The sequence below is a fragment of the Felis catus genome, chromosome D4, assembly GCF_018350175.1.
Source record: "Felis catus isolate Fca126 chromosome D4, F.catus_Fca126_mat1.0, whole genome shotgun sequence".
Classification (NCBI taxonomy): domain Eukaryota; kingdom Metazoa; phylum Chordata; class Mammalia; order Carnivora; family Felidae; genus Felis; species Felis catus.
This window is the reverse complement of record NC_058380.1, coordinates 91,926,527-91,941,711: the sequence shown is the minus strand read 5'-3', so window position 1 is coordinate 91,941,711 and position 15,185 is coordinate 91,926,527. Positions and strand designations below refer to the sequence as shown.

The window sequence follows — 15,185 nt, the reverse complement described above, 5'->3', positions numbered from 1 at the left end:
CCCATCTGTGGGCCCGGGGAAACGTCCTGCTGCCCTCACTCCTGCCCGGTCTCCAGCCAGCGGGGAGCTGGGGGGCCAGGAGATCCCCCCTGCGTGTGTCCCCACATCTGAAACCTGTCACCCTCACACCCCTGTCCCCCAACCTCAGGACCACCCAGGACCTGAGCTTTGTGGCGTCGGCCCCGCGGGAAGCCCCCACAGGACCCGTGGGCAGAGCCGCACCCCCACCCCTCCGCCCACACCCCCACGCCCCTTGGGCCGCCGCACCACCGCCGAGAACCAGGACGCCAGGTGCCCTCGTGTCCTCCCTGCCTGGCTTGGCCGCCCTCCCTGACCCCAGCCCACGCGAGGGGCCCCACAGGCACAGTCAGCAGTGATTGCAGAAGCTCTTTATGTGGGGACAGGAGAGGGGTGGGGCAGGAGGCGGGGGAGGGGAGGGCGGCAGGAGGGGCGGGGCGAGCCCAGGCCCGATGGGCAGGGGTTCCTTCCATGTCCTGCAGGACAGAGGGTCCTGGTGGTGCCGCCCCGGGGCTGCAGTGGATCCGTTCCTCACGCCTCCGGCTCTGGAAGGGGGGTGTCCGTGAGGCCGGGGGGGAAGGCCTGGGGGGAGGCACTGTGGGGTGCAGGCGTGGGTTCACAGGGGGGCTGCTGCAGAGCCAGTCTGAGCAGAGGGGGAGGGTCCTTCTGCCACCTGCCCCCAGCCAAAGCTCTGTGTGCACGAGGGCCTGGGCCACGGTGGGACCTCAAAAGTAGCCCCATTTCGTCCTCATCTGGCTGTGCTCCCGGCAGATCTGGGGGCCTCAGGCGGGTCACGGCACCTCTGGCTCCAGTATTAGTGAGCCGTGTGACAGAGGTCCTGGTGACAGGGCAGCAGAGGGGATGCGGGAGGAGGGGAAAGTGACAGCTTGCCCTGAATCAGGGTGGCCTGGCAGCTCTCTCTGGGTGGGCCGGGTGTGATCAGGCAGACCCTGGGCCCCTGGCCCCGACTTCCACATATGAAGCCAGTGGACAGAGAAAGAAAAGGAGTCCCTCAATGTCCCTGAGTGACACCTGGGGACAGATATCCGAGGCGATGAGCAGGCCCCAGAGGGGGCTCTCAGGGCAGAGAAGGCTCTGCCCACACCGGGTCCCTCCTGTCTGCAGGTTGGGGTGCCCCTGGGGTACCTGACATCCCATCGAATACAGGACTTTTCTCCAGGGGTCACTCACCCCAATCACCAGGGCGGGGCGCAGCTCTCTGTGGAAACGAAGGAGACCGAATGGGAAGGTGCCCCAGCCGAGGGCCCCGACCCCAGCACCGCTCACGCTCCGGCAACAAAGACCCAAGAGCGGGGCCCCTGGAGCCCCTGAGACACGTCACTGCACCTATGTCTCCCCCAAGGAGCAGTCCAGGTGGGGACCTAGGGGACACGGGCCGGGCCATCCTCTCACCCGTCTGGACGGGCTTGAAGACGCTCTCCTGCGGCAATCCCTTGCGCTGTGAGAATTTCTTAAATGCTTCCAGAACTTCCGGGGGGACACCAGGACTTCTACCTGCGGTGGGGTGAGCAGGCGAGCCGAGGTGTCAGGGGGCACAGCCCGGGAGCAGTCGGGGTGGGGGTGGCGGGAAACATACCCATGAGCTTGGCTGTGCTGAACCTCTGCCCCTGGAAACGCCCTTCGCTGTAAAACATGAGGTGGCCCTTCACGGGTGTCCCCTCGGGCGTCCCTCCACGTGCAGGTGGCTCACGCCCCACACCGCGAAAGGTCGCAGGGTGGGGCACATTGGCGGAGGCCCCCTGGGCTCCACCCCAGACCTGAGCCCCAGGAGCGGGGTCCCCAGCACCAGGGACTCAAGTCCCGAGCCTGCCCCCTCCTGGGCACAGGACTTGACCCAGGGCCGCGGGGGAGGGGGAAGACCTGGAGGGCATGAGGCACCGCCCCCCCCCCACGCCCTGCAGGTTCTGTGTTCGCGGGGCACAGCGGTTTTCTCCAGGACAGACTCCACCGTGTGGCACCGGCCGCTGGTCTTGGAGGGCAGGAGTCAGGTGGGCAAGGGCTCGATGTCCACTCCTGTTTGGGGGGACGCACCAGGCCTCTACTCCTGCCCTGCCTGGGGCCCTTCTACCTCCAGGGTTCGGTGGGCGTTAGTGTCACCCCACGCCCACAGCAGGGCAGGAGGGCCCCGAGTGGGGACTAAGGCCACGGGAAGGAGAGGCCACTCACTTGTGCGTCAAGGAGACGTCACGTAGCCGCTGCCCAGCACCGAGAAGGGCACAGGGGTCACCTCGGCCATTGGGAAGCCCGCCTCCGACACCAGAGCGTTAAAGTACCACTTTCCCGAGGTCTGAAAGACGTGTGCCCTCCGCAGGCACTGCCACACGTGTGGCCAGACCCCCGACCGCGACACCCCCATAATTCCACCTACGGGCCCCAGCAGACACAACCAGCACCCGGTCGCTCGTCCCCCAGCCCGTCTGAGGCCGCCCAGGGGTCCCCTGCCCACCCCACCCCCCGGGGCTCCCAGTCCCTTCCAGATTCTAGCGCGTTCCCTCAGCCACACCCTCATCTCCAAGGGTGCTGAGGACGAAATGGAGGTCCTTTTGGCCCTGACTCTTCCCGCTTCTCTGACCGTAGCCTGGGGAGGGTCACGGCTGCCAGACAAGCCTGTCTCTGGGGCTCAGGGCGGGCCGGGGTGTAGAGGCTGGGTCCCGGGGACTTGGCGCAGACCCCCTGCGACCCACCGCCAGCTGGCAGGGAGAGCCTATCATCTGGGATGACAGCTCATTAAGTCTTCAGGCCCCCGTGTTCCCCCGGGTCACCTATTCCCAGTGGCGGTGGGTCGCAGGGGGTCTGTGCTTCGGAGCAGGAGGTCCCTGAATGGGCGGGGACACACTGTCAGTATCGGAGCCTCCGGTGGGAAGTGAGTGGGGCGGCTCCTGAGCCCCAGGCCCCCTCCCCACGGCTCACCTGGCTCCGCCCGGGCCTGCCCGCGCCACCTCGGCGGTCCCCTGGACCTGCTGTTCCTGGACCCGCCACATCCCACCCTGGTTGTCCCATAAGGGACCTGTTCTGGGCCTCAGGCTCAGCTTCAACGACGCCTCCTTGGGGAGGCCCCCAGACACGCTCTGGGAACGCCCCCCTCCCTCCCCGCACATCATGTTCCTGCTTGATCTGCTGTAGGACACTTGTCCGTTTCCTGGGTTCTCAGGAGCGACCGAAACGTGGTCACCAAGCCTGGGTGGCCAGAAGTCTGAGATCCAGGTGTGGAAGGGCTGAGCCCCCACCCCCACCCCACCTCGTCCTGTCCCCCGAGGCTCCGGGGGTGGGGGGTCGTCCCTGCCGCCTCTCCCGGCTCCCGGACGCCCCAGCTGTGTGCCCGTCGTTCCGTGTCTTCTGTCCCCAATCCCCGTCTTCTCTCCTCTGGACGCCAGCCCTCGGTGCGCAGCCCTCGGTCCAGGATGACCTCGTCTCACGGTCTGTGACATAATCGATCGCATCTGCAAAGACCCTGCGTCTGAATCAGCCCCCAGGCGGGCGTGTCTGCTGGGGCCCCATCCAGCCCAGCACGCGCCCCCCTCTCCAGAATGACCCTGCACACCTTCTCATTTGTTGCCAGCTTCTCCTAGAAGAAGTAGGCTGCCTGAGAGCAGGGCCTCGGTTCCCCTGCTCACGGCCACCTGCCCAGAGTGGCCCTGCCCTCCCCCGGCAGCCTCAGCCTTGCCTGCTGCCCACTGTCTCCATTTCACACTGGCCGGGTGGGAGGCGCGGGCCCCAGAGCCCGCACCCAGCGCCCGAACCCCCGCTTCCCTCTGAGTAAGGACCCCCGTGCTCTTTCCAGGACCACAGCAGGTCCTGGGCGGGAGCGTCTGTCCTGGGGCCCGGAGCTGGCCTCGGCAGGAGGCCGGGGCCGCAGCGGGTATAGCGGACCCCACAGAGGAGACCTTGTGCCTTTGTGCACGAGCTGCGCCTCCCCCACACGCCCTCAGTGACCCCTGGGTGATGGAACTGAACGTGTCACTTGTCATTCCCCAGTAATTACCCCGGAAAGGTGCTCTTGAGCAGAGCGCTGCCTTCCAGGGGTGGGGAAGGGGCGGGCCCAGTGCCCTTTTAGACCCGAGACCAGGAGGCAGGTCCAGGCCTTGAGAAAGGCTCCCCTGTTCCCTGCTGTGCTGACCTTCTCCCAGGGGCGGGCCCTTCCAGGTCTCAGAAAAGACAGGGCTCCCCGGACCCTTTGACGCCCCAGCTCTGTGGAGACGCTGGTGCTGTCCATCCTGACAAGGAGCCGGGACATCGGGACACCGCTGGGGGGCGTGGGACGGCCTGTGTCCACAGCCCTGCTGAGGCTTGCAGACTCGGGGGTGCTGAGGGGCGCCGGCAGGCCACGGCAGGGTGTGGGCCCAGCCCTCAAGGCAGATAAGATGTCACCTGATGCCACGTTCCATTTGCAGGTGTCATGTGGGTGTGAGAAGGGACAGACACGTCATGTCAATGGAGCAGAACAGAGAACCAGGCACGGGCCACACCTCAGGGCCTGTGGGCTGTTCGACAAAGGTGCTGAACAATGGAACATCCACAGGCAAACAAAGGAGCCTTGACGTCAGCCTCACTCCCTCCTTTACAAAACCAGCTCAGTTGTCATAGGCCTTGTGTAACGCAATTTAGGAGAAATTTGCATGACTTGGAGTCAGGTGAATCGGCACCATGTCAGAAAGGCAGATTAGCAAACTGGAGGTCATCAAAATGCAAGATTTCTGCTCTGCAAATTCCAAATAAAAATTCTTTATTTTTTTTATTAAAAAAAATTTTTTTTAATGTTTATTTATTTTTGAGAGAGACAGAGACAGAATGAGAGTGGGTTAGGGTCAGAGAGAGAGAGGGAGACACAGAATCCGAAATGGGCTCCAGGCTCCGAGCTGTCGGCACAGAGCCCGACACGGAGCTCGAACTCACGGACCGTGAGATCATGACCTGAGCGGAAGCCAGAGGCTCAACCAACTGAGCCACCCAGGCGCCCCTCAAGAGAATTCTTTAAAATAAAGCTGCACCCTGGGAGAAGTGTTTGCAGATTTCATAATCCCCCTGCCCCCAAAAAACCCACATGGAGCACTCCAAGCCTCAACAGTAACAAAGTGAATGACCCAATAAAAATGAGCAAAACACTGGAACAGACGCTTCCCCAAAGAGGACATCCGGGCGGCAAAGGGCCGTGGGAGCGAAGGTGAGGGTTGCCGGCCCTGAGGTGACAGCAACTCATACCGTCCGCAGCACGGGATGCCGAGTGGCGGAGAGGATGGCCGAGAGCAGGACCCTGGTCCACAGCTGCTCCGGGGAACAGCTCGGCGATTTCTCACAGATCGGAATATACCCTTAGCCTTACGTACGACCCGGTGACCTCTCCCAGGTCTGCACGTAAAAGAGAAGAGAACGCAGAGTCACACGTCTGCGAATGCGCGTGACAGCTCCAGCCGTAATTGCTAAGAACCAGACACGCCCCACAGGCCTTCACCTCGAGCGGCTCGAGCAGACCCCGGGCCGCCCGTGCGATGGACTGGCACGACGAACTGAGTCAGGTGTGGACCAAGTGGACAGCCCTGTGGGTGGCAACGGCAGCCAGGCTCAAGGGCGCCGTGCCGTGTGGTTCCCTTTCCGTGACGTTCTAGAAAAGGCAAAGCTCCTGGTGTGGAGGAGGGGTGAGTGGTCGCAGGGGTCGGGGACCCAGCAGGAGGGAGGTTTTGTGGGGAGTTTCAGGGGACAGAGCTGCTCTACGTCCTGAACTTGGCTACGCGGGTCTCCACGTGAGTTAATGTTCACAGAACCGTACTTCAAAATGCTACGGGTTGAGGTGGGGAGCAAACACCCACCCGCCCCCCGCCCCGCCGGGGAGCACGCTCCCTTATCGCTTTCTGGGCCAACACCCGAAGGCACAGCATTTCCAGCTGGGTTTCTTCCTCCAGCCCCTTGGGAGGTGGGTCCTCTGGAATCGGTTTTCCCAGGGTCTCCGCGTGTGTGCGTGTGCTTGCCCAGAAGACAGGCGGGGCCACCTCTTCGGTAGAAGACGGGGCACCGGTGTGTCGGCACCGAGTGACACAGTCCCTCGGATGACTCTGCTGGCTCGTTGGGACACAGCCCCCGTCGGAAGCTAGGTTTCGGGAACCCAGCTTGACCGGAAACGTGGGACCAGCGGCCGTCTGGCTGCAGCTTTCAGAAAGGGGACGTCGAACTTTGGAGCTCTGGTTCCGTGAGGGCCTTCGCCCCATGTTCATTCTCGAGGCGTCCGGGCGGAGGCGCAGGAAAACCGGACCCCCGTGCGACAGCGTGGGCTGCGGGATTGCGTCGGCGGCTGAATTCAGACCCTGCCAAGTCCTGTGCAAGGGGGGGCATGAGGAGGGGACAGGCCCCCGACCCCCGATTGGGACACCGATGAAGTCCAGTTAGCGTGAGGACCGCGGCCCTGCCTCCCGCCCCCTGGTCCTCCCCGAGCACGATCAGCCCCTCTGCCCTTGCCCGGGGGCACCCGACTTCCTGCCCTTGGACCCCCTCTGCCGAGGCGCCGTGCAGGAATGGACTCGGAAGGGGTCACCCCGAGAGAGCTGCCTTCCGTGCTGAATGGAGCGGAGCTCATCGGTCTGCGTGCGCGCTCCAGGGTCGGGACTTCGCGAGGCGGCTCGGGCAGCTGGGGGCAGCTTCAAAGCCCGGCTGGGAACTGCTTCGTGCTCTCGTTCGGAGAGGCTGAGACCCCAGAACTGCTCTGAGCGTGAAAGAGAGAAAGGGTCCCGTGTCTGTCACTCGGGGTGATCGGGAGACAGAGACCACACGGCCCTTTGAACAAAGCGTCACGTGAGGAATTAGTGACTGGTGGCAGGGCTCGGGCACTAACGGCAGCAAGAACCACACAGACATCAGAGAGGAGGCCCGGGACCCCTCCCGGGGCCGGCTGCGCTGGAGGGGAGAGACATTCGTGGGGCTTGGGGCCGGCGGGCCAGGGTCCCCGTGGAACCCCTGTAAAGCCTCCAGTGCGTGAACTCCGCTGGGCATCCTGCTTACGGGCCAAGCATCTCGAGACAGAAGAGGAGCGGGGAGAAGGCAGCCCCCCAAGCTGGGCGCCCCCTCCCCCGCCCTCTGCCCACGGGCCCGGCGCTTGGACCCCACGCGGGAGGGGAGCCAGACAAGCTGTGGGCCCTGTGGCCACAACGGTTCCCGCTGCCGTCCTGCTTCCAGGTTCCCTTCTCTCTCCAGGCCGCTTGCCTGCAGGGGCCAGCCCCACCCGTGTCTCTGGGGGCCAAGCCCCCGGGTCTGAGCCCTTCCCAGGCCTTGGTGACTATGGTTGTCTTGTCATGACGGTCCCCAGGCAGGGAGCCCCCAGCAGGGGAGCCGCCAGGGCACCCCCGGCCCAGACGCGCCCCTTCCCGCCCTCCTGGATGCGACGAGCCTGCCCGCTCACCGTGGTCAGGGTCAGCACCGCCACCAAGTAGCCTGGAGACGAGAAGATGGTACAGCCGCGGAGGCGTCCGAGGCCGTGACCCGGGGCCGAGCGTGTCTGACTGTGGAAGGCGGGCGTGGGGGCCGGCCGCGATGCCGGGGCCCCGCTCATCTTGCCCCGGGCCCGGGCACAGAGGCTGGGCTCTCCCTGGGGCAGGAGCACACCCACAGCAGCCCGAGGCACAGCAGCACGGCCCCCCACTCGGGCCCTGGGTCAGCCCAGCCTGGTGGGGGGACGAGCTGCCAGTGAAGTGTGCGGGTCTGACGCCACGGGATCCCCCCCTGGGACACTCACGTTCTGTCCTCTCCTCGTGGTGACTGTGTACAAAGCCCATCAGATTTCCCAGACCGCGGGAACATCCGCTCCCAGGGCAGAGCAAGGATTGGGGGACTCTGGCCGTTTCTCAGCTCACACACACCGTCTTCTCTTGGGATTATCAAGGGCAGTTCCGTTACCAAATGGTGGTACCCCCCACCTCCCACCTGCCCGCCAGCTCAGGGAGCGTTATTTACTCTGGACGGAGCCCCGAGACCACTCTCTGAGGGCACCGAGGGGCGCGGAAGTCACAGCACTCGCTCCCCATTCTCTCTGCTCTCTCTCAGCCCCGCGGAGCAGGTGCGGCGCTCACAGAAGCCCCGCCCTCCTCCTGGCCTGAAGAACCAGGGGACAGAGTCCTGGGCAATTCCGGCTGCTGGAAACCCTTGAAAGAAGGCAGCCAGAGAGCGAGAGCCCCAAGTGCTGCACGTGAACTGTCTGAGTCTCAGGCTCACCCTACGACGGGAACGGGCAAGGCAGACCCCGTGCCGCCCAGCTAGGGCCGAAAGAGGAACCTGCCACCACGCAGGGGAGGCAGACTGTGCAGCTTGGGTTCAGACAGGGGAGGCGCCTGTTGGCAAGGGCAAAGTCCACACTCTTCCGAGGAGCGCCACCAAATCCAGAATTTGTACCATACGTTCCCCGAATCCAGGAGGCAACCCGAAATTACTCAGCCGACGAGGAAACGGGAAAATGCAACCCATTCTGCTTTCTTTAAGTTTATTTATTTTGAGGGAGAGATTGAGAGAACACAAGCGTGTGAGAGTGGGGGAGGGGCGGGGAGAGGGGGAGACAGAGTCCCAGTCGGTCTCCGCACCGTCGGCCCAGAGCCCAACGCGGGGCTCGGTCCCACGAACCGCGAGATCGGGACCTGAGCCAAGATCAAGCGTCAGACGCGTAACCGACTGAGCCACCGGGCGCCCCGCATACAACCCATTCTAAAGAGAAAGGCTCGAGGTACACGGGGCTTGCGGACCAGGAGGCTGAGGCCGTGTTCTAAGGACACGTAAGGCTGCAGGGGAAAGCGTGCTGCTGACCCACGCAAACACAGGCGAGCCCGGCGGGAGACGGGGGCCCCTAACGCTAAACGTTCCAATAGCTGACGTGGAAACGCACTGGCCAAGGCCGACGGAGGGACACAGGAGCCGCGGAGAACTTGAGTCCGCGTCAGGAGGAATAAGGCAACCCTGGGAGTAGAGAGAAAAAAATATGGAAAACCAAAACAGTCTCGGGGGGCCAGTGTCCAGAGCGAGCGTAATCGCCTTCCAGGAGGGGTGGGGCGGGCCGGGCCGAGAGTCGGTAGAAGAAACAATACTTGGAAAGTGCCCAGATTTTCTTAAAAGCCATGAGGGACGGAGACAGAAGGTCAGGGACCCCCAAGGGAGGGACACTGGGAAGGCTCAAACCCAAATGTGACATCGGAGATGCGGGCTAAGGTGACATCGGGAAGGCCGTGGCGTTTTGCCGGGAAGCCCCCGGGGCCGGAAGACGTGGGCCGATGTCTGTCAAGTGTTGAAGGAAGGAGCCCACCCAGGATCCCGTCTGCTGGAAATACCCTTCCTGAACAAAAGCACAACTGTAGTCGCTGAGGATTGGGGGCGACAGAGCGGCCGGCAGGGCAGGGACTGCCTTGGGGGGAGTCAGCGTCACTGGTGGGGGGGAGTCAAGGGGCAACCTGCTGTCCCCTTCCAACCCCTTGTGACATCCCACCATTTGGGTGAGACACGCAGGTCAACGGGCACCTACGGGGATCCGGGGACAATGGGTTGTCCGGGCGCAAGGTTTCCACTGTTCGGGTAAGACGCCAACTCCGAGCAGGTGCCCAAGGTCACGTGTCTTGCAGCCCCAGGCAACCCCGCTCACAAGCTGAGAGGCCCGCAGCGGTGGAAACGCACCCAGAACGGGGACGGTGTTCGGGGCCCCTGTGGATCCCCGGGCCCCTCGGAAGCCCTGAGACCCGGCCACTGGTTTTCTTCTTCCTTCACCACCAGTCTGAGGGACACCCCCTCTTCCAAAATGCCCCTCCCCACGTGACGCGGTGCCCAGGACAGAGCTTGGAGGTCTTGCTGAGGCTCTGGCCGTGCTGAGGACGGCTCTGGTCTGATCCCAGGCAGAGGAAGGTCCCGTGCGGGCGACACTGTGTGCTATGGGCCGAGGTCCTTATGCCTGGGGCCTGGGCAGAGGCGCTGACCGGCCCGTCAGCTGGGCCAGTCTGAGGACGCAGGCCTGGGACCACCTCCAGGAGCCTGGTGGCCGTCCCTCCAAGCCAGAGCCTTGGCCAGGAGCTGCGTCAGCAGCACGTCCTCTGTCCCCACGGGGGGGTGTCCCCAGGGACACACAGTGTCCTAAATTGATGTCCTCCCCAAACTCCCCAGGGACAAGGAACTGGTCCCCATGGTGTGTCTGGTGTTGCCCAGGAAGCAGGAGGAAGCGGAGGGACTGAGACCCGCGAGGAGCCACGGAAACTACGCAAGCGGTGCCCTGAGGGGTGCCCTGAAGGACAGAGGGCTGGACAGTCAGGACACCGCACACCCCCAGATGGCCCCCGGGGCTCCGAGCCGGCTCCCGAGGCCCCACGGGTGCGGTAAAGCAGAGAAACTGCCCGACACCCCTGTGCGCCTGCCACACGTGACCTGGGAGCTGGGCTGCTGGGTCTGGAGCTGGGCGTCAAGAGCAGCGGCTACAAGGAGGCCCTTGGATGGCGTGCACACCCCGGGGCCCCCGGCGCTGCCAGCGCCCGTCTGCAGGGAGCCCCGGCAGCCGGCTTGGCCCACCCGACGTGCAGCACGCGAGTGGCCCTGCAGCTCCAGCCCTGGTTCCCGGCCCCGGGCGAAGCCCCTGCCTGGCCCTGCTGGCCGTCCTCTGTGTTCAGAGCTGAGTAGCCACTGCCCTTCTCATGTCCGAGTGTCGCTGTGTCTCATTCTGTGGTGTAGTGTCCTTGGGGAATCTTTAAATCTTATAAAGCACCAGGAGCCCTGAAGGTGTCTGAGTCCGTACTTCTGCTCCCGGGACCTGACAAGCTTCCAGGCCCCAGGGGACCGTGGGAGGTGAAGTGTGGCAGCCAGCCTAAGAAGCGGGGGCTGGCCTGCTGGCCCTGACGAGGTTCAGGCCCCAGCCGCACCCCTGCTCTGAGCTGCTGTCCCCCCGGCCCCTGCTGCCCCGTGCAGGCTGCCCGGATACAGGACCAATGCCCACCTGGGGCAGACGCTCCCCTTTGTTCCGAGCCTGACGAGTCTCACTCGTGCAGCCCCGTGGACCGGGACCTCCCCCACCCCCAACCTCAGGACCACCCAGGACCTGAGCTTTGTGATGTCAGCCCCGCGGGAAGCCCCCACCGGACCCTTGGGCAGAGCCGCACCCCCACCCCTCCGCCCACACCCCCACGCCCCTTGGGCCGCGGCACCACCGCCACTGAGAACCAGGACGCCGGGTGCCCTCGTGTCCTCCCTGCCTGGCTTGGCCGCCCTCCCTGACCCCAGCCCACGCGAGGGGCCCCACACACAGGCACAGTCAGCAGTGATTGCAGAAGCAAGCTCTTTATGTGGGGACAGGAGAGGGGTGGGGCAGGAGGCGGGGGAGGGGAGGGCGGCAGGAGGGGAGGGGCGAGCCCAGGTCCGGTGGGCAGGGGTTCCTTCCATGTCCTGCAGGACAGAGGGTCCTGGTGGTGCCGCCCCGGGGCTGCAGTGGATCCGTTCCTCACACCTCCGGCTCTGGAAGGAGGGGGTGTCAGTGAGGCCGGGGGGAAGGCCTGGGGGGAGGCACTGTGGGGTGCAGGTGTGGGCCCATGGCAGGGGCCTCTGTGGGGTACAGGTGCGGGTTCATGGGGGGCCGCTGTGGGGTACAAGTGTGGGCCCACGGGGGGCTCCAGCCATTGGGCCTGAACAGTCAGAAGGGGCAGCTTCCCAGGGGCTGTCCCCAAGGCTCCCAGGCCAGGTGTGAACATGTGACAAGCCAGCTTCAGTCCAAGGATGGGGGAGAGCAGAGGAGGAACCGGGAAGACGTCTGGATCCTGACTCTGCCAGCACGCTGAGGCAAGTCCCTAAAACTCCAGGGAGAGACCCAGGAAAGCTGAAGTACCCTGCACACGGCTGCCGTATCTCCGAACCTTTTAAGCGAGTCATTGGGTAAACAGAGTCACCATGACCGTTTAGGGGCGAGGAGGGATTTCGCACCTGCTGGCCAGCGCACGGGCATGTCGGGAGGTCTGTCTCCTGCCCGCCGTCCGGAAAGGACTCCCTAAGTGCCCAGGGGCTCACCCGATGAGACCGAATGTGCAGGCGACGCCCACATGCCAGGATGACTCCAGGGGCAGGGAGTCCCCTTGCCTGGCCTGGGAGGGGGGATCCAGGGTGGGGGGCGGACCAGATGGCCTCTTGAAATCCCCCCAGCAACAAGGTGGCTTTCGCAGGCGTGCTCTGCAGCCGCTCACTTACCCTGATCTGTCCCGGGAGGGCAGGTGTCTGTGGACGGAAGGAAACACACGTGATTCAGAAGATGGCAAGGAGTCGGTCAGCGCCCCAGGCCCCTCACCGGCCAAGGTTTCGGACCACCCCGGAGAGAGCCAAGCCAAAACGAGACGCAGTGTGTCCCCATCCACCGTGCGGGCGAGCGGGCAGCACCGGGCAAAGCCGCCCTTCCTACCGCTTTGTTTGGGGGAGAAGATCTCCTGGTTGAATCCTTTGGCTCTTAAGAACTCCCGAAAATTCTCCAAGGCCTCCTCGTTGCTCTCGGGGTCTCTTCCTGTGGGTGCAACCAGGCGATCCGAGGGTGAGGGGCCCGACTCGGAGGCGCTGCTGTGTTTACCCCAGCCTGGGCGCGGAGGGAGGCCCCACACCCGCGTGGGGGCTGGACCGGAGGGCCCTCGGCCGGGGGGAGAGTGTGGCCGGAAAGGCAGAGCCGCGATGCTGTGGCCTCCTGGCAGGAGCCCGAGCGGCAGACCCGGGAGGAAGCACACTCTTCACAAACACCCTGGGGATCCCCCGCCCCAGCCGCTGGACCCTCTCGCCACAGAGGAAGCGCACGGCCTCTCTGGTCCTGGGGCCCAGGCAGTCCCGCGGCACTGACGTTCTGCAGCTCTGGGCCACGGGGAGCTCTCAGGAGACCCTCTCGGGGCCTCTTGTAACCAGGCAGGGGTGGTGCCGACCTCCCGATGCCTCCTTGAGCCACGTGTCCGGGAATGAAGGCTGGCAGCTGGCCTTTCCTTCCCGGGCAGGCCCCCTTGCGCACAGAGCTCTTCTCCCCCCCACGCCCGGAAGCGGAGCTGTCCCCATGCACAGCGGGGCCTGCCCCGTGACATTTGTGACATTCGAGTCCCTGTGCTCTGGGTTTCCACTGCAGAGACCCAGGCTGGGACCCAGAAGCCCAAACTCTGGGGATGGGGATAAATGCTTCCCTTCCGGAAAAGCAGTCCGAAGGCGGCGGCTCCTCCCAGAAGGAAGGGGAAGGCCGGCAGCGCCTGGATGTGTGAGCCTCACCCACAAGCTTTGCCATTCGGGCCTGCTCCCCCTGCATCTCGCCCTCACAGTAGAAAATGTAGTGGTCCTTCACCTCTGTCGGCTCGATGTACACGACACGCTTGCCCCCGTCTGCGGGAGGACAGTGCACACGTCGGGGAGAAGCCACGTGGCTCTCCGGAAAGAGGCGCTCACCCGGGTCCAGCTTAGCAGACCCCCCGGCCTCCACGCGCTCCGGGCTCCCCCCCAGGTCCCTCCCCACTGGCCTGAGCCCCTGCACACCGGGTCATGCAGAAGTCTCGGGCTGTGGGGCTGGAAGAGGTTGGGGCGTGGGGAGCTCAGCCCTTACCCCTGACGTGGGCACAGCCATAATGGGAACGTTCTGGACAGACCAGTCCCCCCGGGGACAGATCTGTCACACCCAGTGCTTGGGGGCTGGTGTTCATATATGTGAGACACACTGACTGATGAGAGGAGACGGCAGGCATTTAGGGGTCAGATAGGAACGGGGCTTCTCAGGCCGGGAGTCCCCACTGGAATCATGTCACTGCCCCGTCTCCCGGGGCCGGGGGAGGTGGAGCACCGCCCAGTGGGGGCTCCAGGACTCACAGGTCGTGTATTTCTTGGGCTCAGAGGTTTTCTCCAGGATCAGTTCCACCTCCTTGCACTGACCATTTGTCCTGGAACACAGAAGCCACGTGAGGGGCTGCGGTGGGTGTGGCCTCTCGCCAGGGCCCCGTGATGCCCTGGGCCTGAGGCCGGCTGACTGGGCAGCTGCCATCTGCCACCCCAAGTCTCAGCCGGGCCCCCAGAGCCACGTGGGGCAGCTCCCTGGGGCTCCCCCAGGGGAGGGGATGTGGGTGTCTCACCCCTAATCAGCCAGCGCTGCCCCTCAAAGCCCATGGGGTCCCATCTGGGGCTTCTCTCCCCTCCCTGGTGCCCCCCCCCCAGTGAGGCACTTCCCACGGCAGGGTCCCCCCAAAGCTGCCCCGTGCTGAGTGTGAGGAAGACAACAGTGTGGCCTGTGCCCGCCGCACCCAGATGCTGGCCTCGCGGTGCGTGTGCACGTGGGGGGTTGCTGAGGGAGGTCACGGGCCACCACAGCTGACACTCACAGCAAGGTGGTCTCGGCTTTCAGGTTGCCCCCCTCCAGAACCGTGAGAGTCATGGGAGTCACCAACTCCGGCTTCTTCCAGGATGTCTCTCGGTCTGTGATCATGGCCTTCAGGTACCATTTTCCTGACATCTGCAGAAGGTGCCCTCTCTTCGGGACACAGGCCAACCACCCCCCCAGGGCCCCCCTCCCCCTCTGCGGGCCCAGGCCCTCCCGACCCCCGGGGCTGGAGGCACACGGCAATTCCAAGCCTACCACCCTCCCCAGCCGGCGCCCAGCACCCGGGTGCCAGCTGCCAGCCTCCACAGGTGCCCTCCACCCTGGGGGTCCTCAGGGGCAGGGGTCAGTGCCTGAGCCTGAAACGTCTCATGCCTCCCTGAGCCCCCTCCAGCCCACCCTGCCCCGTCTGAGCCTCACAGCCATCGTGTCCTCGCCCGAGGCCGGGGGATCCTGGGCCTGGAGGACGGTGATGAGGCTGAGGCCGACGGCCAGGAGCAGGGCCTTCATGTCTAGGGGTACGTGCTCACGGCTGCCGACAGGTGCTCACTGGGGCTCCGAAAGGCTTTCCCGGCCCTTCGCACAGCCACACTTTATACTCTTCGGCCCAGGTCCCCCGGGAGGCTTGGCACGGACAGTCTACCGCTCCCAGCCATCAACCGTGGCCAATTCTGCAATGAAGCGGATAAAATATCGTTATTGTAGGACTGAACAACTCTGGGTGACCGCCATGGACCCGTCAGGTCTGCGCCACGGGCCAGAGACACAGTAGCAGATGCTATCGGGAAGGGAAGCGAGCCTGGCTGGCGTGCTGGCCGCCAGAGAGAGGACGCAGGCTTGGTCT

General features: G+C 64.8%; 1 protein-coding gene across 2 annotated transcripts; it reads right to left on the bottom strand.

The window, feature by feature from the left end:
- Window positions 1–501: 501 nt before the first annotated feature.
- On the bottom strand, window positions 502–14,916 carry LOC100533977 (Fel d 7 allergen). 2 transcript variants are annotated; one of them, XM_019815490.3, is made up of 7 exons: window positions 14,762–14,916; window positions 14,346–14,476; window positions 13,840–13,910; window positions 13,252–13,362; window positions 12,419–12,517; window positions 12,211–12,237; window positions 502–563 (listed from the first exon to the last, which is right to left on the bottom strand). In XM_019815490.3, the coding sequence occupies exons 1-7, from the start codon at window positions 14,849–14,851 to the stop codon at window positions 550–552; spliced, it is 543 nt and encodes a 180-aa protein (XP_019671049.1). In that variant the 5' UTR covers window positions 14,852–14,916; the 3' UTR covers window positions 502–549.
- Between the last annotated feature and the right edge of the window lie 269 nt (window positions 14,917–15,185).

Excerpts from the sequence above, each read along its gene's own strand:
- LOC100533977 (XM_019815490.3), bottom strand. The coding sequence starts at position 14,851 with ATGAAGGCCCTGCTCCTGGCCGTCGGCCTCAGCCTCATCACCGTCCTC. Across the intron at positions 13,363-13,839 it reads GCCCAAGAAATACACGACCT|ACGGGGGCAAGCGTGTCGTG; the intron begins GTGAGTCCTGGA and ends GTCCTCCCGCAG. Across the intron at positions 12,518-13,251 it reads CCGAATGGCAAAGCTTGTGG|GAAGAGACCCCGAGAGCAAC; the intron begins GTGAGGCTCACA and ends TTGCACCCACAG.